The 27,888-nt window shown below is 40.3% G+C and overlaps 1 protein-coding gene across 2 annotated transcripts in view; it reads left to right on the top strand.

Annotated features, from left to right (window-relative positions):
• Positions 1–27,888, top strand: part of SPATA13 (spermatogenesis associated 13) — a 151,895-nt gene that overhangs the window by 15,578 nt on the left and 108,429 nt on the right. Inside the window, exon 1 of one of the 2 annotated variants that reach the window (XM_021286224.2) lies at positions 4,856–5,158. The exons of the other annotated variant lie outside the window; for it this stretch is intronic. Within the exon in view, the coding sequence (XP_021141899.1) occupies positions 5,078–5,158 (81 nt within the window). The 5' untranslated portion in view covers positions 4,856–5,077. Of the gene's footprint in view, positions 1–4,855; positions 5,159–27,888 lie in introns of those variants that run through there. 2 annotated transcript variants of the gene reach the window in all.

Genomic DNA, 27,888 nt, shown 5'->3' with positions numbered 1-27,888 from the left:
TTTAGATCCACAAAATACATTCATAATGGAGCTGCATTCTATTAGACATTACCCACACAGATGTAAAGAATTTCTGCCCCAAGGATTTGTACATCAATAATTGTAATTCAGTTTAAACAGAAGTTATTTAGCAACCAAAGCCTTTAGAAGTCTGTTTCCCACTTATTATATAATGACTTCTATATTTTTACATGCTGCAAAAGGAATTGCCTGAGCTAAAACAAGGCTTGATCTGAACAAGCTACCGACCTGCTTGTCTGTGAGCAGTTGGGTATATGTAGTTCCCAACAACCAAGATCTGTTTCACCTGGGACTGGAAGCTGAGGGCCTTGCAAGGCTGGTGCCTGTGTTCCCGTTAGCAGAGCTCTGCCAGCTCACAAAGAGCTCTTGTGGGAGTCAGACTGCATCATCAAGTTTCACCCTTGCTATCCAAACCGCCATCAAATTCATTTAGTTTAGACACAAAAAAGATTTTTGTCTATGGTAGGAAGTGAGAAATTGTTCTGTGAGGAATTTGAAATTGGCTTAGTGTCAGGGTTTTGTTTTTCTTTTAAGAAACTATCCCATGGTCTTTGTTTTTAGGAAATTCCCTTTGTTATTTGGTGTAATTTTTCCTTTACTGAGCTTCATCATAGTGTCTATATCAATAGCACCAGTGTCAGAAATGATGGTAAAGCACCTTGTCTGCAGTTTATTTTCAAACAGAGTGCTTGAAAAATGGACTTGGAACATATATGAAATCAACTTAGAAGATGTTATTATTGAAGTCCTAGAACTATAAAATTAGTAGCAACTCCTCATTACTTTAACACATCCAGAATTTTTATCTTCGTAAGGAAGAGATTAGTGGGTTTTTTTCCTTCTATGACCTTTAGAACTAGCTGACACTTAAATAATGCAACTGCAGCACAGATTGCGTAGAGAAGTGTGGAGAACATTAGCAAAGATCAAGGGACAGCTTGCTCAACTTCTAGTAAGAAGACATTTTGCTACCAGATGTGTTCGTAATCTTTGTAAATGTACTTTGAGAGCTTACTGAATATTGCTTGCTTTGGAATTAGCTAGTAGTATGTTTTATGAACTCCTGAAGCAGAGATTTCCTTTAAAAAGACTTAGGGTCTTTTTCAGGAGAGGTGCAGTGATCTCTGTGACCTCCTGTGAACGTATGACATGCAAGCCTCCCACCAAAGCGGGGATGGCTCAGCTCCTGTCACAGAAATGCACTCTGGCATACAAAGGTAAGCCAGCTCTGATCCCATCTGTCTTTAATACAGCAGGATATACGATACGTTGGTTCAGTATTTGTGAACCGGACCACTGAAAAACCACTGTAGTGAGGGTGCATTTGGATGCACTGGGGTGCGAATTGCTGCCCAGTGGTGCAGCAGTATCTTTAAACACTGTGACTCTGTTGCCTCTACTGGGCAGCAAGGAATATAACTACAGACGCTCCAAACTACTAAAAGCAATAAATCTCAAAAGGAAGTTTTGCTATGGCTAGGACTTTAAGATCTAATGGCTTATAATAACCTTTCTGGAATATTTCCCCTTAGGAACTGATTTGGATGCTTTTTGTGAGCAGGTGCTCTGCAGGAATTTAGCTTCCAATGCTAAGAATAAGCACATGTTTTATTTTTGAAGTGTTTTAATATTTCTGCATTTGTTTTTGAATAAAGCCAGAAAGTGTGGAGGAAACTGGAAATTAAACAGAGACAGTATATAAACCTTACTCTCCCACCACACTATAAAAATAGCTGCTTCAAAACAAGTTACAAATCATCCTTTAAAACAAATCATTCAAATGTGCTCTTTCAACCCTATTAAACTGTCATCTTATCCAGAGTGAGGATAGGCACGAATCAAATGCACAGATCTAAATGACCCTGGTCATCATGTGGGAGTTGAAAACTCATCAGATTGGGAGTTTGTGAGAGACCTTTTGCTTTGTCCAGACTGCATCAAACTCTGCAATCCAATACCCACTCACTTCCTCAGTGTCCTTAATCTACTGCAGCTGAAGTAGTTGTTTACATGCACAATGCTAAACATATGTGTATCCCAAATTCTCAGGGCATTGTCAACTGTGCTCTGACAAAGCCTCATGTTGCAAGTAGCGGGTGCATCACTAGAGGTCCCAAGAAGACATCGATGAGACGTGGTGGGAGAAGCACTTCACAGCCCATAGTGTGGGAGATCCAGAAAATGTTCCTTTTGTTTTCCTCCTGCCTTTGCCTCCTCAGTTAGATCTGTATGTGTTACACTGCTAGATGTGAAACTTGGATTTGCTTCAGAACCTCTGAAATATTTTTTCCCGACATTAGCAGTATAAATAAATTCTTCATTAAGTTCTTCTCGTGTTTGGCTTTTCAAAGAAGAGCCGATGAGTCACAGGTTTCTGAAGCATCTTGTTCCTGGTAAAATACTTCTCAGACATTAATTAGAAAACATCAGAACAATAACAACAATTCCCCTGTTGCTTTTGGAAGAAAACAAAATATTAATCAAATGAGTTCAAGTAATTCTAGTATTGAATTATTGTATTGGTCGGAGGTTTTATTTTCTCCTTGGTGCCATATTTTGTCAAGTTGAAACAATAGGAAAACAGTAGGAAGAAAATAGCATGACATCCTGTGAACACCAGCAGTATTATTATCTTCCCTTTTCAGAAACAGTCTAATGAAAAGGCTCCTTCAAAAGCTAAATGACTTTGTTGAATCCTTTCTCTTCTCCTGAAGCTGTTTGCCAGCACAAAAGGTTTCAGCCTAAGAATCAACACAAAACCCTGAAGAACAAGGATCAATGGAACAAACGTTCTGCCAGTCTAGTGCTATAACCCAGCATAACTTTAAATTTCTACATAGCCATAATCTGAGGGTTTTTTCTTCTTAAAAGTCAGGTTTTGGGTACTCTCTGAAGTTCTCAGTGCTTGTTTCTCATCCCTTTATTTGATATATACTAGGAAGCAATAAATATGTGTAATTGTTATAGAAGAAAGAGTACACTTTTAAAGCCCTCTGAAAACATTTAGCTTTTCAGAAAATTAACTGAATGAAATTTCTACTTCTCTTTGTGAAATTGCTTCCTGCAATTAAAGGACTATTTATTTTATGTGACCTCTCTACAGAGTTTGTTCTGTTGTTTTTAGACAACCTCTTAAGACTGTAGCCCAAGCCTTACATTTTTCATCATATTTCTCATTACATTGTGAAAATACAAACTCATACTAATGCTGACAGTAGAATCCATGTGCATTTTTCAGGTGGCAATATTAACAGTCTCTGCAGAAGCGACATTGCAAATTCAAAGCTAGATTTTCAGATTCTGCTGTGGTACCTGTACTGTCTGCATTATTTATTCTTCTTTCCCCCTAATCACAGCGATGGTGAGCAGATGCAATATGCTTCTTGTGATCAGTGATTTCCTGCCCTCAAAGGACCTTGTGAAATTGCCTCTCCTTCTCATTTCCAGATGCTCATTGAGAGGTTCAATTGAATTACATTTCAAAAACATTGCCTAAACATTATCTCATTCTGTTCCCTGTGATTATGTTTTTCTTACCTTTATGAAAAGGGCTGCGGAAGACTTTCTGATCTGAGCACAGGCCATTGTCGCCTGGGATGGCACCACATCCAAGTTATCCTTCAAATCTACCTGATATTTTTACAGCCAAATTGGTCATAAAGGATACAGAAATGTAGAATTTATGACAGCCTCCTTTTGCTTCAAATAATTTAATATCACCGTATCTCTCAGTTCTTCAGGTTCTCAGGTCCTCAGTTCTTCTTGTTACAACCTAATGGATACCTGTGTGCTGAAGCTTTGGTGTCATCCTAGTAGCAGTAGATCTAAGACATACTTTTGGGTTGTCAGGTGGTTCATTTTGCACAGTGTCTTGGAGAAAGTGCCAGCAGCAGCACCCAATGGATTGTCCATTGCTAAAAATGTCATCAGCTATCAGTTTTCCAGCTTTCAAGAGAAAGTTTGAGATGTGGGTCACAAGAATTATCTTTTTTTGACAGGTCTCCTCTTGATGTTCTTCAAATGTGGAGAAGTACAGAGCTTTCAGTTTCTCAAAATATTCCCATGGATCATGTCTTGATTAAAAATGTATGCATCTTGTTATACGCATGAGCTGCCTCCCCTGAAATGTGAAACTGGTGACCTACTTTGAAAACAGCACTAGTGCAAAGTCTTCCAGCTTTTGCTGGGCTCTCTTTCATCATCTGCAGCAGTTTCCTGCAGTATGTTGGAGTCTGCTTTGGATGTGACCTGCTGCCCATAGTAACTCCTGCTGTCATCCATCTTTATGTTGGCAAGCTTCCTGAAAGAACTCAAGAACAACACTGAATCACCTCAAGCCTGTGTATTCCTATCTCAGTTAAAGAGATTTATTTCGTTAACCTGGGGCTGTGGACTCTGTGGAGCACCTGGATGACTGGACCCTTGTTCCTCTGGCCTTTGGTAGCTGCTAGCAGAAGATTTCAAGACTCTAACACAGAGCTGATCTTGTATATCTTACTCTTCCATGTGTTCAACGTTTGGACTGCTCTGTGCTACTTTGTGCTTCCATTAAAATCTCTTAATTTTTCCATCCTGTGCAAACTGTCGGAGTATTTCTGGAGACACTGTGATGCTTCTACTGCCCTTGCTATGAGAAGGTGCCTAGTAAAAGAGGTGCCTGTTCCCTTCTCTTAAAAGGAGTGGAGTCTGCCTGCCTTTGTGCCTGCCTACATGTTTAAGTGACTGGATGGATACTTCTGTAGGCGCAAATAAACTGTGCTGGAGATATCGAAGAGTTTGAATGGGGCAAGAGGAAGCCTGGGGAGAGGTTTAACAGAATATGGGGAGACTGAGGAGAGAGGGGACATGGAGAGTTAGGAGTGGACCAAGGATGAGCAAGCAGAATCTGGAGGTGGGATGTGGGAATACAACCAAAGGGAGAGAAAGGACGAGACCTGGTCTGAAATTGAGAAATATTTTGTGAAAAAAGAGGGCCAGAAGTAGGCGCAAATCAGCAAATCTGCGAGGAAAAGAAAAAGCCTGTAGAGGATGATGAAACGGGGGAATCAGCAAATGAATGGGCAGAAGAAAGAAGATCTCTGTTTCTAACCTCTCCCTGGACACGACATGGTACTGGAGTCCCTGTCACCTCTGTCAGGTATAGGAGGAAGAGTGCCCTTGTGTGCATGTGTTATCAGCATGTGTAGATCTAAAACTTGACTGTGATATGATCTTACAGTGGGGAAGTAGAGAGCCTTTCATCTGAAAAGTTTTCAGATAAAACATGGTGTGATGTGATGATTTTGTTTTCATCAGAAACTGGCATCCACAGGCTGGCTTATTTCATGGTGTTTTCAGTTTCTTGATGTGCATCTGTGGAAGAAAGACATTTTGCACCTATGTACCCTGTGTGAGTTCAAATTAAATTCATTAGTCTCTCCAAAGCTGATTAATGAAATTCTTCCATGCTTAACAGGGCTTTATAACTTGGGCCTCCAAACACATGATCATATTAGTTAAGATCTTTTGATTAGACTGGGCCTTCAGTTTAATCATAGGCTCCTTTGAGAAAAATAGCTCTAGCTGAAGTCTGTCGGTTTTCTGATAAAGTCTATGTGTACCACACATTTTACTATCCCTTATAAAACAGAATAATCATAAAACATGACGAACTTAACCTGAAGTTGATAATATCCACCCTAACACAATATTATTAGGTTGATGTAAATAATTATTTCCAGTGAAAAACTCTGACAATGAAATGCAGAAAAGACAATAATTTATCTTCTTTGTGTGAGTAGTGCAGGTTTCATCACTCTTGTGTTATTAAAAGTTTTAGCCATAGTATTGTTCAAATACTCTGCTCGAAAAGAGTTAGTCTGTTTGTGGAACAGGATGAAGCTAGAGTGTTTGGAAATAACAGTTTTTCTTACATATGTTTATAAATTCTGTATGTTAAGAAAAATCATAGAAAACTATTGTTTCCAGCAGCCATGCCATAAAATGTCATTATCTGGAATGCAAGAGGCGCTTTCAGTTTAACCTATATTTTATGAAAGCTTTCATTTTCTGTTCAGAAAATGGGTGATTTGCAGTATAGCGATGAATAAATCCAGACTAAATGTATCTCCTAGCATATATAGTTAAGATGTTTGTAAATTCACCTTTTAATTTCATGATTTATAACTTGTTTCAGGACATAAGATGTTATATATGAGAGATATTGTGTCTACAGACAGACCTAGGACCATGGTTTTTGAGTTTTCTTCAAGAATTATGAAATCCTTACAGGTTCAGCTGTGTAGGGCATTGATTTTTAGGCTGTCAAGTCAAATGAGAAACTCAGGAAACTGTGCTTCTGCTACTTCTTGAAAGTATAATTTAATTTACAAAACAACAGTTCCCTTGGCACAAAGGTTGCTTATTAAAGGCTCCTGCCCAAGTAGCTGAGCTGACAGGCCAGCGAGCAAGGTGTTTGGAAAGAAAAGTGCTGCTGTGTTGAGCTATTCAGCCTGAGCAACCAAGAGGTGCAGAACGAGTGACCCAAAGAGGTGCAGGACAAGTTTGTGCAGTCACACGGTATCTGACCACCCAGCAGTAGCTGTACTAGAGCAGTATTCAATATTGGAAAGAAAAAAGAGGAGGCGTTTTTCCAGCACAGCACATGGTCGGATGGGACTGTGGCCTTTCACCCTGACATTCTCAGCAAAAGTTGCACTTTGTGTAAGTGGCTCATAAGACACGTCAGCTTCAGTAGTTAGGAAACGTGTCTGTGCCCTCTGGCATCGTTAGAAATCAATAACCAGAGCAATAAACAGACTACAATTTTTTGGCATTTTGGGTGAAGTTGCTTTTAAAATGTTCTTCTGTATTTGAAAGAAGGACATGACTCATTTAGCAGAGTTACATTGTAAATGCTGGCTTGAAAGTGTCCCATAATAGCTCTTTTCATTGCAGGCTCTCTGCTCGCAGGGAGTGCACCCGGACTCTCAGACCTGCTGTCCTTTTCCCTGGTTAAAGCAACGCTTTGATGCTGGCATAGAGACAGCTGCAAACTTCATGTGGCTAAATGCCAGCTTTCTCTGATCAGATTCTTTGCAGGGGTCTTTGTGTCCCAGCTCTCAAAACACCCACAGGAAAAGGTCTCTGGAACAACCTGAGTTATTAGTAACAGTTGCCTGGTGTTAGTAGCAGGTACACTGTTATTGTCACTTTAGAACATAGCAATGAGTTTGCCAAAGATGGACTGATGTAACATCCTTTTTTTTTTTCTTTTTTTTTCTTTTTTTTATCAGTAATCATATATAAATGCAACGTAAAGCTATAAAAAAATCTACAGGCTCACAAAGAAGCCCTTTAATGAGAACCCTTTGGTGGCCAGTTTCTGACCCAGTACAGCTCTTGGTTCTTATTTATGTACCTGTGTTGCAAACTCCTCTGGCTTTTCACGTGGAGGAGTGAGACTTATCTGCACTTTGCTCTACCAGTATATTTAAAGGCTTCGATTCAGAGGAGCTAAGCACTTGAAGTGGGCCCTAAATGACACTCAGGGGTCTCCACATTTCCAGTGACATTTTCCTGCTCCGTAAACCTCTTCTTTGAAATTGTCTTTGAATTGTCAGATGACTTTATTGAACTTATCTCATTAGGAAAATGGTTCTGAAAATGCCCTTCAGTGGAAAGACTAGAGATTGTGGTGGAAAGCAATGGACAAAACAAAAACAAAGGAGGATCAATATTACCATGCATTTGAGGTGAAGATTGCTGGGATCTGGAATTGAAACACTTGCTATTTACTGCAAATCAATAGTTATACAAGAGATACTGCAAAGAACAGAGCTAAGGCAGCTTTGCTTATCTAAGGTAAATCCAATACAATTAGCAAAGTTAAATTTGTATATTTAATTTAAATGGCTAATACCAAATAATAAATTATTTCAGAAAATGCACACACATATATATGTGTAATGTAACTGTAGAACCTCATGAGATAAAAAAAGCACTAAACATAAATTTTGAACCACATGAGGAAAATTTCCTGAGCAAAATTTCTTATATAAGCTTTGTATTCCCTAAGTATGATAATTTCTACACAGTGTAATTGATGATATGAATAACTAGTGAGCCCTTTGAGGGAATATAGAAATAATATAGTTAAGAAGAAAGGAATGATTTACAGCATGCAGAAATATGAAATTTTAACATTTTTCTCATCAACTCTGATCTTCAGGCCAGCTAGAGGTTTGGGTGAAGGTTCAGGTATCACCAAACTGAAGTAGTCGTTCCCACTGAGATTCAACATTGAAGAGGAAGAATGAATGTAATTTCTGATCTTTTGTTGCCTATGTTCCAAACAGCTTTAATGACAGTCACACAGCATTGCTGCTTGTAATGTTGTAGCAGTAAGAAAATTAGGAAAATGTTTGGGATGCAAATATTTTAAAAGCATGTCTCTCCTTGTCGTACCTACCTTGGAGACAGACATTATGCAAATGTTTGGTTAACCTGAGCGGGCGTTCAGGCAAGGGCTTGAAAAATTTCAGTACCAGAGACCATACTTGTGTGAACTGTTTGCTTGAACAATCACCTTGTATTAATAAGGATATCATAGATATATTTTTATTTTCCATTGGATGTTTGGTTACAGAATCAACTTCCTTCTCTAAGTCCTGATCAAAAATAAATCAGGTCTGCAGGTCTTCGAGGTACCCCGTAGGACAGCCTGAGCAACTGCGGGCTGTGGAACCTGGGTAAGAGCTGTACAAGTATAGGATGCTTCAGGAAGTGTCTGAAGGGTCTGTTCTGAGGGTGGTTGAATTACCTTAGTTCTTACAGGGTTATCTTCTGTTTGGTTCCTTTTTACTTTCACTGATTTAGTTGTAAATGGAGATAAAATATTTTTAATTCTGAAGTGAATCTCTTTCTTTTACATCACATAAGTAAGTGTTATACTGAGTCGTGCAAGGCATTTGTAGTATATTAAGAATCTGGCTAAAGGTGACAAGCTGGGCTTATATAAATATGCCATCTTTACTGATTGGCTGCAATAACTGGTTAAAAATCCCTGAGTCCCTAAATGTGTTTTTTGATCTTGAATAAAACCTTGAAATGAGAATACTGTAAGCCATTTCAAAATTAAACACAAAATTAGAATATTTCTAGGATATGTACAGAGTAGCTATTTGATTTACTGAATGAAACATCTGCTTATTTTGTTGTTCTTTGGCATAGTGGATATGCAGCTTTACAAAATATCTACAGAAAAAATGTCCTTTTTATTTTTTTAAAAATTACATTTTCTATTTCACTTAACTCACTTGATATTTCACTCTCATTAAGCTGAAACATCATACCCCTCTCTCTCTTAAGATATAAATCCCAAGAGTGAATTTCAAAATTTGAGAAACAAATTATATAAAATATCCAGGGGGGAAACAGTCTATAAAGAAGAAGGTATAAAAAAGTGTATAATCAATTCATACAATGTAGTTGTAAACTGAGTTCTCTAGTGTTAGATTCTTGTTTGCCCTTGGTTTTCTAGTGATATTTTGGTTACAAGGACTGCAAAACAGCCTGGTGGAAATCAAAACCTGAATTTATCCTAGATTCTCCAGTGAAAATTGTCTTGGTATAATTAAATGAGAACATGTTCTGAAATGCTGCTTGAAAACAAATAAGACTGGATAAACCTTCTCTCTCTTCTCTGGAGACAGATTGCTCAATTGGGATCTGTGTTGAGTGATAGCAAGTATGTTGTGGAAGCTCAGAAAAAGTCATTAATTCCAGCTGAGGTTCATTCTGAGCTTCTGGCTTGCTTTGAATGCTGATTTCAAAGTGAAACTCAGAGGCCTCATACCATTGTGAAGCCAAACCAAGAAATCTCTTTGCTCAGGCCTAGAACTCAGATTACTAGTTCTCGTACAGTTGCTTCACCAATCTTTCTGAGTTAGTGGGTTTGCTAACTTGATGATAAACAAAGATGCAACTGCTTATCTTTGGGCACTGTTTTCTCTTCCGTCACAAATAATTTCTCTCTACGGATTTGCTTACTTTCCCTATGTTTTCACTTAGCGCCATGTGCAGCAGTCAGGCAGGGAAAAGAACAATGTACGGGCAGGGCACTGGGTCAGCTGGGAGCTGGCCTGTCATTGAGAGACCAGGGCCTGGACAGTGTGCTGCCCGCTGGCACCGCTGCCACCTGCGCTGCTATGGGGAAACTCATTCCACTTTGGCCCCGACCAAGTGGAAGATTTTGACATTCAGTGTGTCATCCACCACAAGACTTCTTGCTTTGCCAGCAGCTGTCGAAAGGGAAAACACATCCACTAAACTAATTTCTTGGTCAGCAACGGGAAAGATGGTTGTGATTGATATTGTTTTGAAGGATAGTAAGCTAGGCACTCACACACTGCTGCTTTGAACATCAAAAAGCTCCACAGTGTTCTGCGGTTTCATTTAGCCTTGCTGTTAACACATTTTACTGTGCTCTGCCACTCATCCCATGTTTACACGAACTCTGCGTTACGAACCTGTCCTTAAAGACCACCAGAAGGTAGTGTGGGCAAAGACCACCAAAACTGGAGCTTTCTATGTCACCAGAGACTGTCACTAGAGACTTCAGTGTGTATCAGCTCTCATCTTGCTGCCTCATATTTAGAAAGTGGGAACACAGCAGCTGTCTGCCAGGAAAACGCTGCAGCTTATGACAGGAGTTAATAAACCAGTGAGTGCTGTGACGGAGGCACTGAGTACAATCTAACTAATGCATTTGTCAGGGCAGTCTTGTTTCACATCTAGCAGAGTTATATGTGAAGTAGCAAACTTGTTTCTCTGTAGATTAAAAATAATTTTATGAGCAGGGAACTGAATGAAAATCAAGTAAATGGCAACTTGTGCTAGTTAATGGAATTGCAGCACTTGGAATACCAGTAAGGATTATTACCTTTGGCCTAGCAAAATGGCAGGTTACACACCTGCTTTTCTTTTTAGGGATATTATTACGTGTCTTGCTAAAACCCATTATCTACCACTACTGAAAGTATGCCCTGTTTCACTCCCCAAAATGTTGCATTTCATTGGGACAATAATATTCTAATACATGCCTTGATTTCTATTATACTTTTCATCTAGATAGCACCCACAGCACTTTAAAAAGCTACACTGCTACAAAAAGTGTAAGGAAGATCAATTCCCACAAGAAACATCTATGTTTTGAGGTTAAACCCCACAGCAGCTAAGCAATTTAGAACATTTTGCAGCTAGAAACAAGGAAAACTAATTCCACATTAAGCCATCGTAAAAAATGCCAAAACTCATTGTTAAAAGTAGGCTCCTGGAATTAAGGCAACAATTTGCTAATTAATATTCACATGATTAAAAGAAAGTCCTCTTTTTCACATGTAATTCTTCTAATGGTGAAGAATATATGAAACAGAAACACCTATCACCACCAAAACCAGACTCTCTGAGGAAGTGCTGAGCTGGTCATGCCTCCCATGCCTTCATGTTTGTGTGAGTATAAGTCAGAAGCAGCAAGATGTCTTTGAGATTACATGTTGAACTGAGCTATAAAAACATTTTGTGGTTGCTTAGCCATGAACTCTATATTGTAAACAAAGTTAAGTTGTTCCAATTCCTGGCAGGGAGGCTGCACTGTGAGCTGGTGGTAACCGTATCGCTGGAAGATCTCTCAATACTGGGTGAGCAGGGAGCCTGGTTTAAGCATGAAGTTCTGACTGCAGAGTAGCCTTATGTGTGTCGTGGTAAGGTGTTGCCCTCTCATAGCCTTGTGGGTTCATGTCTGGAAGTATCTACCACATTTCCTTGATCACCTACCAGATTTAACAAAGTCTTCCTGGAACACTGATGAACTGTGGGAGAAAGCAGTGAGAAACCCCAAGTTCCCAGCCACCCACCAAGCCTTGAACAAAACAAAAAAAAACCCCTTGAAATTGTCTGAGAAGGTCCTGTGGACACTGGCATTATCTGCACGTGCTTTTCTTGGCCCAGATTAATAGTAAACACCTGTATCTAGTGGTGATTTTTCTTTTCTCAAGTCTCAAGCTATCCTAGATAGCCATGCAGCCCCTCCCTACTGTGATTGTGTTTGTCTGGGTATTTTTACCATGCACAAAGACATTTTGCAAGCAGGAGATACACTGGTTAAGAGTATCAATAAGTTTGTTATTGGCCAGCTAGTCATCAGTCGACTGGGGAAGAGTTGGTCCGTGTTGATCCTGGGAACTGGCTGGTCCTTGCTGTTATGGAGTTGCCATCTGCCAGTACTCTACTCTCTTTCCTTAGGGTTTTATACTGGTTCACTATTTTTCCTCTCAAATACTTGAGTTAGTTCAGCTTTGAGTAAGAAGTTGGAAGAAACATCTCCATAGATCCTTCCCAACTTAAATTTTTCCTGTGATTCTCTTCTGGTAGATTATGGGTCCTATCTCAGTGTCATTTTGTGTCCCTGATTGAACTGTTAAGCAGGAAGTTAAAAAGTAGTAGATAATTCATCGTTATTCCTAAAATTGAGAAATAGTCTTTCAGACCATCAGATTTCAAAGCGCTGGACTGATTCCAGCTCTTGAATCTTGCAGCCTGATCTAAACAACCCATGTATTAGTGCATATTAGAGTTCATAAAAATGAATGTTGACAGTGCAGAACCAGATTATCTAATTAAAGTTTAATTCCAGTATGATAAATTGGCTTATTTTTTTAAGCCATCTGTGTTACAGAAACACAGATGCTAAACAATTGAAAAAACAATGTTTATCCTAACTTGGATTTAAATCTTTAAAATGTCTTCCTTGACTAGCATGACTACCGCTCCCACTGTAATATTATCAGTAGTTGATTTGAAAAAATGTTCCCCATGTGCAGGTTCACCAGTGTGTTTTGCTATAACCATGTAGATTAAATTTATTTTTCTCACTCTGCTAAACAGACATTTTGTGGTGTCGATTTGACTGACAGGCCCATTTGACTGACAGGAGGTGTCTCAATCTGAAGTGATGCACATCGAAGGGGTTTTCAGGACAGGGTGTTAACAGCCTGGAGGGTTTCTGGATGTGCCTGAACATCAGGCTTCTGCCTGGCTTTTCAGTGCCTGTAGAAGAGTCTGATGGTTCCTTTAAGATCCTTTTCTACTCATTATCTCAACTGTTTTTTAAACTAATAGAGATTAATATTTATGTGTTAGCATCTCAAAGATAATTATGACATAATTCTTTTCCTGTTTTATTTGGGCAATTGAATATAAGACCTCTTACAACATGTTTAATTGATGTTGCCAATGATATCAAGCTTAGAGTCTTCACCTCTTTTCACATCGTGCTGTTTTCTATTCAAGTTACCTAGCCTAATTTGCAGGTGTGATTTTAGTGTATGTTGTGAGAAAGGTGCTAACTAGAATGAAACAGTCTTTGACACCTGAATTTAAAAGCAACATGTTACTGCAGACTATGTGTTTTGCACCAGTTATCAACAGTGAATTGTTTTGAAATCAGTGATAATTGCACATTGATTCTTTGGAAGTCCACGCTTTAGAGCTGAGAATAAGATTTTAGCTGTTATGATGGTTTTCATTTGATGTTCTAGAGCTCAGGGAAAATTAGCATTGACTTAACTGGACTTTGTATTATGCTCAGTGGGAGGGCTTTCACCTAAATGTAGAGCTCTGAAATGGATTAGGCACATAGTATAAACTGATAATCTAGGTTCTTTTTCTAGTCAATATGAAGAGAAATGGACCTCCAGGAGAAAATTCAGAAACCTGGTTTATATCTGGTTTGTGGGAGAATTCATTGTACTAGCCGAACGCCTCCTTATGTATAATGAACAGTGCATTTTCTTATCTGAACAAGATCTGTATTATCCTCCAATCCAGGCATCTGTTTTTGTTTTCATCTTTATCAACATCACTTCAGAGAGAAAAGCAGATAAGCTTGCACCACTTTAATAACAAATTTTGTCCAAAACCTGATTTATTTGCTTGTGGCAGCACACGCTCAAACAGGCTGTCTGCTCAGTCCCTTCAGTGCACTGAAGGACAGACTCAACCAGACATGATCCTGCCACACTTTACCTACTAACCCTATGTTCTTTTCTAAGTTTAAATCCATATAAGCATATTTTCCATGCTTTTTGTAAATTTTCTAGGAGCACACAGATTGCACTCCAGTACCTAGCTTCACGTCTGTCCTGAAAGTCCCTCCTGTGTTTTTATTTGATGTGGGTTGGTGTCTGTCCCCACCAGGAAGCATTTGCAACGTCTGCATTAACCTCTGCTCTGTAATGTGTACAGAAGGCTCTGGATGTGTGTAGTGACCCCACATGCACAGACCCACCCAGGATCAGCCTGTGTGGGAGTTCTGACCACAGACCCCTCCAGATCCAGCTCCTGGCACCACTGCAGTGTCTCTATGTGATCGGGGACTAACACAGCAGCCTTGTCCATTAAAAGCTCGTTCATAAGCCTTGCAGTTTGCCTCATAGTCTAAGAATACACTGTGTGGAAAAGAGCAACCAAGCCCATAACTGGAACATAAACTAAATGGAATTGTGAGTACTAAGGCAGTAATGCTGAACTCTGAGAACCAGGAGGGTAATCAGTAGAAAGTGAACCTGGAGGAAGGAATTCATTATGAGCAGCAGAGTTGGTGTGGGTTGCTGATACGTTATCTTTGCTGGTCATCCTGACTCACCAGCATGCTGAGTCTCTCTGAATGGCTCCAGATATGTTCGGCTTGCCTTATGACCACAATCAGTCTCTCCAAAAGCATTCTGAGACAGCGTGAGAAAAGTGTGACCCGACTCATGCAGAGCACGGCTACTCCCAGGAAACCCGTGTGCTCCAAAATCCTGCCCTAGCTGGGAGCACTGCTATTGTCTGGGAGCCGAGGGGTGCCAGGAGGACCTGGAGCAATCTAGTGAGGAGTTAATTAAAAGAAAACAAGTTACAGTTTCATCTCATTTGCTGAGGAAGATGTTTAACTCTTTGTTATAGCAGGCTGCCAGTGATTTGCTGTGCTGGGATGAAAGCCCATCCTCTTCAATCACTCCCCAGCGGAGCAAAATTACCCGTGTCAGGAAAACTCATTTTGTGGCATTAATCAGAATGGATTAAAATGGAGCAGTTTCTGAGCTGCCCTCCGAGAATAACTGTGGGATATCAAAGAGAGCCCGTGATCCACAAAACCAGAATACTGAGTCCTCTACTTTGAAATATTGTAGTCAGCCAAACACTTATTGGAATGACATGTTAACTGCATTGTGTTTAAAAGCACGTTGGTGTTTAATCACTTGTGCCCTATCTCCGCCATTGTAATATAATCAGGTAAGTAATCAACTGGTGTCTTCAGGTGCTTTTGTTGAAGGAGTTTGAAGATCCATTTAGAATCTTGGACCGCTTCATGATTTTAAATGTTCACTAATGATGGATAATATGCTACCAAAAAGTCCACTTAATCTATTAGGAACAAACCCGTCGCTGTATATGTTATGTTGGCTTGCAGTCGTTTAAAAAAGAATCTCTCCCTGGCTGCTTTGTAAGGATTTTTTTTTTCTTTTAAGGAAAGAAACAACAGACTTTGTGTAGAATTGTGATATTTTATAGTAAAAAAAATTTCTTGCATTGAAAATCTGTTTTATATAACGTATTTGAATTTGCTACATAGCAACATGTTTGACAAGAGGAAAAAGGCTTTCTTATAAAACCAGAAATCTGGATTATCTGTGGAATGTGAAAAAGGTACATGAACTAACTTTAAAAAATGTCTCATGCTATTTTTGTGCTTTAAGGAGAATGAAGTATATACAAGCTGCCACATAGACATACGTGATATGATTTTCAAAGGCAAAGTGAGACTAATACTTGTGTGTTCAGATTATTCTCCACTTTATATAATAACCCACACATATTATAGTTATGTATATGTCATTGCTGAGTGAAAAGTGTTCATTTATACTGGAGATGCCCACAGAAACCCTGGACTCTCTAGCACCTCACTGTGGTCACTACTATGGAGTCATGGTTAAACTGTCTCTTGCCAAGTTCTTGGGCCTGTAGGACATATTTCTGTGAAAATGTCAGGTTGATGCTCAGTACCAATAAACCCCCCCCCCCAAAAAAAAAAAAAAACAACACAAAAAACAAAAAACAAAAAAACACCCAACCAAACACCAAAAAATCCAAATAAAATGCTGAGAATTGTTAAGAAAGTAATAAAAAGAACAAAACATTGTGATGCCATTGTATAAACAAATCTGTACATCAACTGCATCTTGAATACTGTGCAAAAGTCTGCTCTCCCTGGCTCAACAACATAGAATGCTACTGGAAAAGTGCCAGAAACAGGTCAGAAGAATGACCAAAGTTATGCAGTGGCTTCCATGCAAGGAGCAAATAAGTTAGGATTCTTCAGTCTGCAAAAACAGGCAAATGAAGGGAAAATACAACAAGAAATCTATAAACTAATAAGTGCCATGAAGAGGACTGATAGGAATGCCTTGTTTGTATGATATGTTTAGAATAAATAAGAGGAGGTGCTTTTTCACCCAATATGAATTCAAACTGTGGAGTAGATCTGCCATAGGATGTTCTGGATGTTTCAAGTTTACCAAAATTCAAGAGAAATCCATGAAGAGCTATTACATTTGAGGACACAACTTCTGGCTCATGAAGCCTCTGAACACTGGAGAGTGTTCTGATAAATTACCATCATGTGCTTGCTGGGATTTTTTGTACTATTTGCTAGACATTCACTTTTGGCCAGAGACAGGGTGTTGAACTACATAAACCTTCCTCTTGTTGCAGTGCAGCTGTTCTTATATAAATTACATTAAATCACAGTTTAAAACCGCAGAAGCTTCAGCATGGAGGACACATGGGGAAGTGGGACAGCACAGCCAGGTGTGTCTGGCACGGGGCTTGGAGGGCACATGGTGTTCCAGGCATTGCCACTGGGAAAGCTGGAGCATCCTTGGATCTTTTGACAAGTCTTGTGTAAGAGGCATTTTTTTTCACCAGTGAGAGTCAATTAAGTATGCCAGTAGAACTAAGACTCCGTAAGGTCTTAATTCATTTACATGACTGGTAGGAACTAACATAGCTATTGATTATTGAATTACTATTTTAAATTTTCTAACAAATCATGCACTCTTTAAACTTGATTAAAAAACTTGCTTGCTTCTTTGTTTTGCCACTAGTTCTTTAATTTCAGCATTGCATTCAAAGACAGAATTTGAATTTGACTCAATTTCTGATTTCCAAGGAAATGTCTAGTGTGTGTTTGGTACTTAGGAGACACAGGAGATAGGTTTTTGGTCTTTTACTCCAGATACATGTACCTGCAGAGTCAGAGAAGCAGTTCTGTGATGACGTTTCTCAATTTGAAGTCAACAAGATTTCATGGTTTAGTTTCATTGTTTCTATCCAAGTAGGATCTGCACATAATATGAAGGAACGTATCAGGTGGGAGGCAAGGAAAAGGACCTTAAATAGCCATACACAGGGTAATGAAAAAGTTGTTTTCTTTTGAACCAGGCCTGAATTTCTAGCTGTGCAAGTTTTGGAGACACATTCAAGCATCGGGTTTCAGGAATGCCAAACTATATATCTGTATTACTGACTATTGCGTTTAGAAATAGTCTCTACTTTGCTCTTGACAGAGTCCCTGGAAGACCTTTGTTTACACTAGAACATTTTAGTACACAAGAAGTTAATTTATGGTCCAGTTCTGTCACATTAATTCACCCTGATCAGTACCTTTCCCTGTAGGTGGGTGGTGTGAGCAAGGTGGCTGGCAGACCTTTACCCTGAGACTTTTTTTATTCTAACCGACCTAACTTCAGGGCTAGACTGTGGTATGTCTGCTTGTGAAGCAATGACAGTCAGTCCCTGAACCATTTCCTAACAACGGGGCTGTGCTGCATCTATAAATCTAAAAATTCTTTCCGTAGCACCAAGCAGGGTGGGTGAGTCAGATCCCTTCTGGAATTGTTTCTCTGCAAAATTGTCACAGTGCTTAGAGAATCATTAATCTGAAGTATTCCAGATGCATATGTTGTGCCTTTCAAATTATAGCAGAAAATCAGCCTTTAATTATCAAGATTAACACCTGTCCTCTGTAGCTGACTCTTTACTAGCTGTGTCTTCATTGTGTTGTTTTGCATCAGAATACAGAATCAGTGACCCAATGTCTGCATGTAGGAATTGCATTAATAAAAGAGTGGGAGAGCTCCCAGCTTCATCTGGACCAAATTATATATCTAATCAAGACATATTTAGCTGCAAGCTGTCACCTGATTGCTGAAACCACTACGAGTGTGATGTTAGCAACTCAGCTTATACAGGAAAGCTGATTACTTCAGTTTCCAGGGCACTCAGTCAGATCCTTCCTCTGAATATTTATCAATAGTTCAAGAAAATATATTCACCGTGTTTTTGTGGGACTGGAATCTCCATCTTATCCTCAGGAAAAAAAAAAAAGCATTTTAGCTGATACGTTTTATACTTTCCCTGCTCTGAATCAGAATCCTCCGAGGAAAGGATGAGTCAGAAAGCCAAAATGATTTTTTGAAGAGATGACTACATCTTACGAATGATGACTTGTTACAGAAACAAGTGCTCAGAGGTGGTTTCTCACAGAGCGGTATGGAAGGGGATGGATACCCCCCACTGACCTCAGACAGGGCCAACCCCTAAAGGTACATACACATTGCAGTGCCTGCTGTGACTGTGACTTGTGTATGTGACCCCAGAGCAACATAAGAGAGTGAGCTGGCTTGCTGCTGCTGGGGCTTCTGTGCCACCAAAGTGCTCGGAAGAAACTGCTGCCCTGCTTAGGGCGGGCTTTGTGGCCTTCACTGAACTGTAAACCAGAGCAGTTCTAAGGCTGCAGGGATAGCAGGTGGTCTGGTTTAGGTGTGTTTCCACCAGCTCCCATGTCTCAGTGAAGCAGAGCAGTGTTTTGTATAGAGACTTTGCCCTGGAAATGCTGTGGGAGGTGTCACTGAGTGCTGAGCAGACAGAGGCCCTTTGGAGTTAATGCTTTTCTGACACTGTGACATGCTGTAGGAGATGGTATTCCTCTTCTACATTACATTTTTTGAAAGAGATTGATGTTTGATCCTAGAGGAACTTGGGTGTTTGTCCACAAAATAAGGAATTCTCCCACTTCAGGATAATTTCAGCTACACCAAATATACATGAACAAATTTGTTAGTAGAAAGGACCATTCACTGAAGCCTGTAGTCCGAAGTGAGGAAGGACATCCAAGTGGCTCTGGAGCCACTAGGTTTATTTCTCTGCTCTGTTGCAACACTTGTGCATGTGCCATAGAAGTAATTCGGGTTGGGATTTGTGAAAGTACTGGCTGCCCAATGACGCAGAGTGCAGACTGCTGTCCCTGCCAAGTACCTTAATGGCTCTAGAATGAAATTCAGCACAAGTAGCTGTGGACTGCGGGAGTGGGGACAAGGGACTGTAAGAGAATGCAGAAGAACTCTGGTTGCTTCTGCCTCACTCACATGTGTGCATTGAAGGTTCAGTATGGATTAGCAGAGATTCACCCAACCTAGCACTCCTCTAACCCAGAGGAGGTCACAGGGCAGAGAGGAGGAACAGGGAAAGGTAGCACAGTCGCCCAGCTGGCACTGATTCACGACTCAGAGGCTGCCAGAAAGTTCAGCTGAACATGCCGCTGCAGCCTAAGGTTTGCAGGAATCTTAGCCATGCCCTTTATTATTTCAGAGTGCTGCCCACAATGCCTATGTTAAAGATTTTTCTGCATTTATAGAAAAATAAACATGCAGCATCCTGTCAGCCTGTGTCTCGGAAACTGAAGGAGTTTTGACATAGTCATACAGTGAGCTCCCACGTATTGCTTATGAAAAGTAAGAACTTAAATAAGATTATTTCTATGGACATATACAGTAAAAACATACTTGTGGTTTTTGGTGGTGCTGAAAGGATGAAGTGCACCTGAATAAAGGAGCTTGGTCAGTGCGTTACACTGGTAAATGAGTGACCACTGTAGCTGTGGTGGTTTTTAATAAATAAACCATTTGACTAGAAGAAAAATCATACTGAGACACACTGAACCACGCCACTTTCAGGAAAGATGCATACCTCTTTCAGAAATCATTTATCGACCTCTTGATTCTGTTATTTATCCACCAAAAAAAAAAAAAAAAGCAATAAACATTCTGAAAAGAGATTTCTGTATTTGCCATTTGCCAGGCTTTTGCTGCATGTCACTCACATCGGTTGCAACAAGCTGAGAGACTCAAAAGGGTATTTCTTGTTTACCACCCTGGTATGTCTGCCTCACCACAGGTTTTGTCCAGCTTGCTAGAAATGATGGCTCCAATGGCAGGTATTGGGCATAAGATCTTCCCACAGCTCATGGGGTACCGATCAGCAGAGCTGAGGATCTCCATGAGGTCCCTTGCCTGGTGAGTGGGTTGTGATGTCTCTTCCAACCTCACTCACCAGCAGGGATTTGGACCAGACTGACCTGCCACCAGGCAACCGGCATTTTTCAGGAGAAAAATCTGTTAGTGATTGGTTCCTCTGTTCAGCTCTGTTCACGTGCTCTGTTACTGCAGGCAGGACTTCAGGCTTCACCCCGAGGAAAGCTGGAGGCAGCAGCAGTGGTGGGTCCCTTATGCTGTGGCCAGCACACAGATGGTGCAGGGAACCTGTGCTGCTGTAGATGCCTTTTTGGAAAATACAGAAAAGTGAGATACAACGCAGTGTATTTGTGCATCCACAACCGCACAACCATCTCTGTTTAAGTGGGCAGGTGGCCTGTTTCTCACTTTAGTGGGGATGAAATGATGTCCTCAGAAGGACGAGAAAGTGTAGTTTAATGCAGAGACCTCACCTTCTCTACACCCTGGTATTTTCAGAGGAGAGCTTTCAAACGGGCACCCTCACTTCTTTCATTTCTGTTGCAAGATCTGCAGCTTTTCAACTTAAATTATTCCTCTGATGGGAAGCATCAGACCACATAATCTAAAAAGTATGGTACCAAGTATATTGCGCTTTAATAACAGAAAAACAAGATTTCTTAAATTACTTGTGGACTACAAGAATTTTCAGGGCTAGTCTTAGAAAAAGATGAAGGCTGTATGATTAACCTTGCTGACCAAAGATAATTGATAAATGCTATTTGCAGAAGTGCTTGAACAAAGTCAGACAAATGTTTGATAAGAAAAAAATCAGACTATTTTTTTCTCCTTGCCATTGAATTGTCTGTGAATTATTTGTATTTCTTCCCTATTCAAAATTTATGTGCTTAATGATTTCTGAAGATAATCCTTCTTTTATGCTTTATTACTAAGAAGAATTCATCATATCAGTGGTTTCCAGCCTCTTCTGGGTGAGTCTCCTACCCACAGCCTCATCTTCCTCCCTGAGCCCTCCATTCCCAGCAGCCCTAGAGGTCTGGGAGATGAAAGAAGAGGGAAATTTGTAGCATAATAAATCTGGCAGCGCTTCTTTTTGTTGTCGTCTCTCACTCCCCCTTTTCAATTAGCTGGGATACAGGAGGGAGTCTGACAGTGGTGCCAGGGCCTCTGTGCTTCCCACCTTCAGGTGCCCAGTGCCATGGAGGGAGGTTCAGGCTCCCTTCTTCACAGAATCACAGAGTGCCTGGGGTTGGAAGGGACCTCTGGAGATCATCTTTCCAACCCACCTGCTAAAGCAGATTCACCAGAGCAGATCGCACAGGAATGTGTCCAGGTGGGTCTTGAATGTCTCCAGAGAAAGAGACTCCACAACCTCTCAGCAGTCTGTTCCAGTGCTCTGGCACCCTCAAAGTAGTTTCTCCTCATATTCAGATGGAACCTTCTATGCTTCAGTCTGTGCTTGTTTCCTCTCATCCTATTGATGGGCACCACTGAAAGGAGTCTGATCCCATCCTCTTGACATCCACTCTTCAGATATTTACAAACATTAATGAGATTGCCTCTCAGGCTTCTCTTCTTTAGGCTGAACAGACCCAGGTCTCTCAGTCTCTCATCATAAGAAAGGTGCTCTAGGCCCCTAATCATCTTTGTAGCCCACCACTGGACTCCCTCCAGTAATTCCTTGTCCTTCTTAAACTAGGGAGCCCAGAACTGGACACAGCACTCCAGATGTGGCCTCACGAGGGCAGAGTAGAGGGGGAGGAGAACCTCTCTCAATCTGCTGGTCACACTCTTCTTAATGCACCCCAGGATACTGTTGGCCTTCTTGGCCACAAGGGCACATTGTTGACTCATGGTCAACCTGTTTGTCCTTCCTGGACCCAACTCCCGCCCAGAGCTTCGGTGCTGAAGTTCCACGTGCCTATGTGTGGAGGGAGTGAGGGAACACAGGGTATATTCTTGTTGGCAGTGGTCTGCAGTGCTGCCTCTCTGTCTCTGCAGCAGAGGAGCTGCGCAGGGAGGCACAGCTGCTGCTGGGTGACCAGCAGTAACATGCCAGAGCTTATCCGTGGGGAGAGGCTGGACAGCACATGCATGATATTTGCTGCTCAGGAGTATTAAATTCTCTTCCCTAACTTCTGATCATAACTCTAAAAACTGGTTTTCCTATGAAGCACAGTCTGAAATGCACTTTCTGCACAAGTCCATAATATTAATTTAAATATGATTGTTCCTTTGAGGACTCATTTTAGTACTAGTATTGCGCTGTCTCTCTTGTTCCCTTCGACTGGCACATCTCCTTGACTTGTAAACATCTTATAATTTGAGGACTGTTTCTTGCCTTCTGTTTGTTTACTAACACCACTAAGTCTAATCTGGATAGGAATTTCTAAGTGCAACCACAGTACAAGTATTAAAGTAATGGTCACAGCAAACTCATTTGCTACAGAACATAACAAGGAAATATAGCTTTAACCTGTTTATATGTAAGTAAAAATGGTTTAATAGCTTTTTGTATGGTTTGTGCAAGTTGAACTCAGATATTACATTTCAGATAGGCTAGTGGATTGAATCAGATAATCAGTTGGGGAGGATACTGACACTGTACTAATAAATTATGCTGTTGGGTGTTTATATAGAAAGGAATTACCAACCTCATGAATTTTATACAGTGTGATTGATTGCCTGACAATTTAATGTGGATTGAGGTCCCTGAATAGTCAGCCTCCCAGATGTTTTTTCTCTCCTCTTACATCTCTATTTAGATATCCTTTATCTCCTTCTTTTTATATGATTTTTTCCATTTACATTTTCTGCAGCAAAGAATTCTTTTCTCCTCCTAACTCCTTTTAATTCATTCCCAAGTTTAAAATGACAAATAAAAAATGTTAGATTTGAAAACTCTGGCAAGCTGCAAAAGTACTGACAAAGCCCAAGGTGCACAATATCTTGCATGCACTATGAGGCACTGGAAGTTATTTGCTTATAATTTAGCATCAGTTTATAATATGCACACAGGTCATAATCCTATAAACTTTTATGCCTCTATATGAGTTTATTTGACTGGGTAATTCTAGTGAAGCAAATGAAAGTATACACAGAAGCAAAGTACCTCAGAGTAAACCTGCACACAGGCTACTTCTAGGTTGGATTTAAGCGGGGAGGGGTCATGTGCTCCTGTGTAGGGTCACAGTTGTCTCTGTTGCCAGCCCATGAGGATGCTCCCCAGTGTGGGACAGGTGCAGACCAGCCAGCATTCCCTCTGCTCAGCACCCAGACAGTCTGGATGAAGCTCCTTGCAGGAAGATAGGCAAGCTTGATAATGTGGATATGGTCACGCTGTGCCACTTGCCTTCATGGCAAGAGACCAAACTCTGCCACTATTTGCTGTGGTAGAACAAGTGTAGCCTTAGAGGCCACTACTGTATAAGGGAAAGCTGCAAAGAACACAAGATCCATGAAGTTGTGTGTCCACGGTTGGGCTGGATGTCTGCGGTAGTTTTCATAGCTCTGCCTGTCTTGAGTAGTCGAGATTATACTCTACTTAGGTACACTTTTTGAATGTAACTTTATTTTTTCTGAGCTTTCTGGAGCTTCTTTAAGTTGTCCTGTTCTTTGCCCTCATCCCTTCCTGCACATGGGATTTATGAGGTCCAGAAGTCCCAGCTAGTTCCTTCAGTGTGGTTTCCTCTGTTGATTTTCCAGCTCAAACATAGAGAGCAATCGGGCAGCTTGTACAGTGTGGATTTTCAGAGACATTTTGTGGCACAATGCAGTTGGGCTGAGCCATAGGGATTAGGTTAGCAGTGGCAACTCTGACCCATTTCTCAGGAACAGAATGAACAAACTGTTCTCTTTGCTGAAACTACTTATGAACTAATGTCTGATTACAGAAAATGTAACTTTTCTTGTCTGTTCCACCTTTCCTGGAAATGTTGTAAGGCGTTATATTAATGGATGCTCTTCAGTAAATAGAAAAAATTAATTCAAGCTCCTTATTACAGGAAGGAGTGTGTAGTGTGCTTGTAGACCCACAGGATTTATTAATTACCTTCCTTTAATGCATTAAATCCTTACCAGTTTGGAAAATGCAGCATTCATGTCAGATACTGCAAAAATACATTAAGATTAGGGTTTTTTATAAAGTACCTGCAAAACAAACCTGTAAAAAGACGCTTGCAGAAATAGAGCCTAGAATTGCTATTCTGAGTTAATAAAGAGCAAAATTAGGTTCTTGATCTGACTCAATATTTGTAGCATCTCAGTTGCTTAGTGTTTGAATTATACTTGTCTGCAATACCTGTTAAAATTATTGCCAAACAGTCTCAAAATCCACAGTTTGATTCTGATATATGCTTTGGAATGAGGCTGTAGCCCCAAGGAAGTCAAGTCATTTCCAGGTGCTTTGGGAGATCTCTAACAACTGCCCTGGCTGCATAAACTGAGGAAAAGTCTAAACCCTTTTGAATCATTCCCTGAAGAGAGGGAGAGAGCCATCAACCTTGTTTTACTCTTATCCTCTCTGTTAGTGGATGAGTTTATTGCTCTGTTAAAAGGTCAATACAAGCAGAAATATTATGAGGTCATATATCCATATATCTGGGCCCCTCAGTTCAAGAAGAGCCCCTCAGTTCCAGAAGGACAGGGAACTGCTGGAGAGAGTCCAGCTCAGGGCAGCAAAGATGATTAAGGGAGTGGAGAATCTCCCCTATGAGGAAAGGCTGAGGGAGCTGGGTCTCTTTAGCTTGGAGGAGACTGAAGGGTGACCTCATTAATGTTTACAAATATATAAATGGTTAGTGTCATGAGGATGGAGCCAGGCTCTTCTCAGTGACAACCAATGACAGGACAAGGGGTAATGGGTTCAAACTGGAACACAAGAGGTTCCACTTAAATTTGAGAAGAAACTTCTCCTCAGTAAGGGTAACAGAACACTGGAACAGGCTGCCCAGGGAGGTTGTGGAGTCTCCTACTCTGGAGACATTCAAGACCCGCCTGGACGCCTTCCTGTGTAACCTCATCTAGGTGTTCCTGCTCTGGCAGGGGGATTGAACTAGATGATCTTTGAGGTCCCTTCCAATCCCTGACATTCTGTGATTCTGTGTGATTCTGTGATGGAGACAAGTCAGGGAATGATCACATAAGGGCATCTGCTGACAGCCATGGCTGTGACCTCCAGCAGGAGGCATGGGCTGGGAGGGGCAGCACACGGGTTAGAAGAGGGCTTGTGTCCACAGCTTCACGTGCTGGAAGAAGTACTACTTCTAATTTTTCTGGAGAATTGTAATGTCTTCTTAGGCATTGCTGCATTGAAACTGTTGGAAATTTGGATATCTATAGCAGACACAGGAGGTTAAAAAAGACCGGTTTGCAGCACATCTGTTAAAGATTGCTGAGTGAATGGGAAAGGGTTTACACCAGACACCAAAACTTTAAAACTGAGGAAATACTTTAGTTTTCATGCTGTCTGTCTGTCTTCATTCCACCAACATCTCATGTTCACTGTTACTTCTTCTGGATGTTCTGGCTCATTTTTCTTATTGAGTGAGTGCACTGGGGTAGGAATACTATCTGTTCGAGAACCTTGTCTTTAAGTATTAGCAACTTCAATAAAACAACTCAGTAACTGGCTCTTTGTTGCTTGCAAGTACCTGGAAAAGGACACAGAAATTAAAACATGATGTTTGAAATCCTACCACACTCAAAAGTACACACTGTCTTCCCGTGCAAAGAGAGGAAAAATACATGACCCTGATTGAGCAAAGTATTTTGGTCTGTATCTAACTGTAAACATGTGAATAATCCCCCTGCATGCCATAGATTTACTCTTGGAAGGATATGCTTATATGCCTGTTAAGACACAATAGAACAACAGGCCATGCCCTTGTACATGGAAGAAGACACCAGTACTGCGGTAGATATGTATAATACATCCAACAGGGTGACACAGAACACCCCACTATGAAGCAGCTCCTCAGCCTGTCTCAGAACTAAACCTGTACAGTCAACAATAATTTATAATAGAAATACAGATTTTTCTTTCCTTTTCTATGAAAGGCTTTTGGTTCTCTTGGAAAACTTTGAACTTTCATGCAATTGCTCGAGGTTTTGGTGTGTTATTGCCTTCCTTCTGCATGACTTGGAAGAGCAGGACAGGATCTACATATGAGTTTCCCATAAGGATACCTGGATTGTAAAGAAATGCTAAGTGATGCTGCAGACAAAATAATGGGTCTAGTGTTGACTAAAGAGACAAAAAAATGTGTTGATTATGACTACAAAAGGAACTTGACATTTGCTGAGCTATTGCTCTGTCCACCTTAGACTGTTTCCTTATTGAATATTCCAGATACTACAACTGGTCCACTGGCAGTTTAATTAATGATGTGGTATAATTCAAGTTAGAAAACACAATATTCACCATGACAATTCCTAAAGAGTTGCATGGTTCACTTCACCTTTTCACCATTGCTAGTGCTGGTGAGGATATGCTGGGAAACTGGTACCTTAGCAGTGTATAAAAAGGTAGATAAACTCATGTTTTGTTTCCCAGGCTGTCATAATGGCTAAAATTTCTATTGCCCAAGTAAAAGTGGATAAACTCTATTCACCTTCAAATGCACAATTGCTTTTGGCAGGAACTCTGGAAAGTTTTAATGGAAAAAGGCTGGCATAGCTGCAGGATCAAGAGGTGAACGCCTATCTGTTCTTTCTACAGATAACTGAAAACATGTCCTTAGGATGACAGACTTGTCTTGAGTATTGTTATTATAACTTGTTTAAGTGGAAAATAAAATAATGGCCATTAACATACATTGGCTATATATTGTAGGGAAACAGACCCCACATTTTGAGGTCCTGTCTCTTCAAAATTAATATTCCACAGATGTGACACTGTGACTTGCACCAGGAAGTGAACTCAGTTACAATCTTACCATTTTTTTGAAAGAAGTTTTCATGGGAAAACATAGATTTTGAAAATGTTAAAAAAGATGAGAAAGCAAGATTTTTGGGACCAAACTGCATGGAAGAAAATTAGTTTTAACGAAGTTAGTGAATTTAATAAGTTCTAATGACTCATAAAATGAGAGGTTTGTTTTCAATTTAGAAAAAGGGATGAAAGACTATTCAAGGACATATAGGTGATGATACTCCACTCACCTACTATTAAACTTGTAAGCAACCTTTACACAGTTCCAGATGGGGCACTAAAATATAATTATAATTCATTATAATATAGATGAGAGTTTCTTTCGGCATGTTATAGCAGCAGTGCAGAGAAAACATTAATATCTCACTTCCACTCAAAAATTGCAACAATATCTGAGTTCCAGGAGTATTGTTTTGAGCTGTGATTTTTACCCAGTATTACAATGAAGGTTTCATCCACCAGGGAGCTATAGTTCAATAATTAATCATGTGCATTTTAATAATCCTAATGTATTTGAATTTGCACATAGGAATAGTAATCAAC

Source organism: Columba livia, chromosome 1 (assembly GCF_036013475.1).
Source record: "Columba livia isolate bColLiv1 breed racing homer chromosome 1, bColLiv1.pat.W.v2, whole genome shotgun sequence".
Lineage (NCBI taxonomy): Eukaryota > Metazoa > Chordata > Aves > Columbiformes > Columbidae > Columba > Columba livia.
The sequence above is the reverse complement of the archived record's forward strand: the minus strand, read 5'-3'. Positions and strand labels throughout refer to the sequence as shown.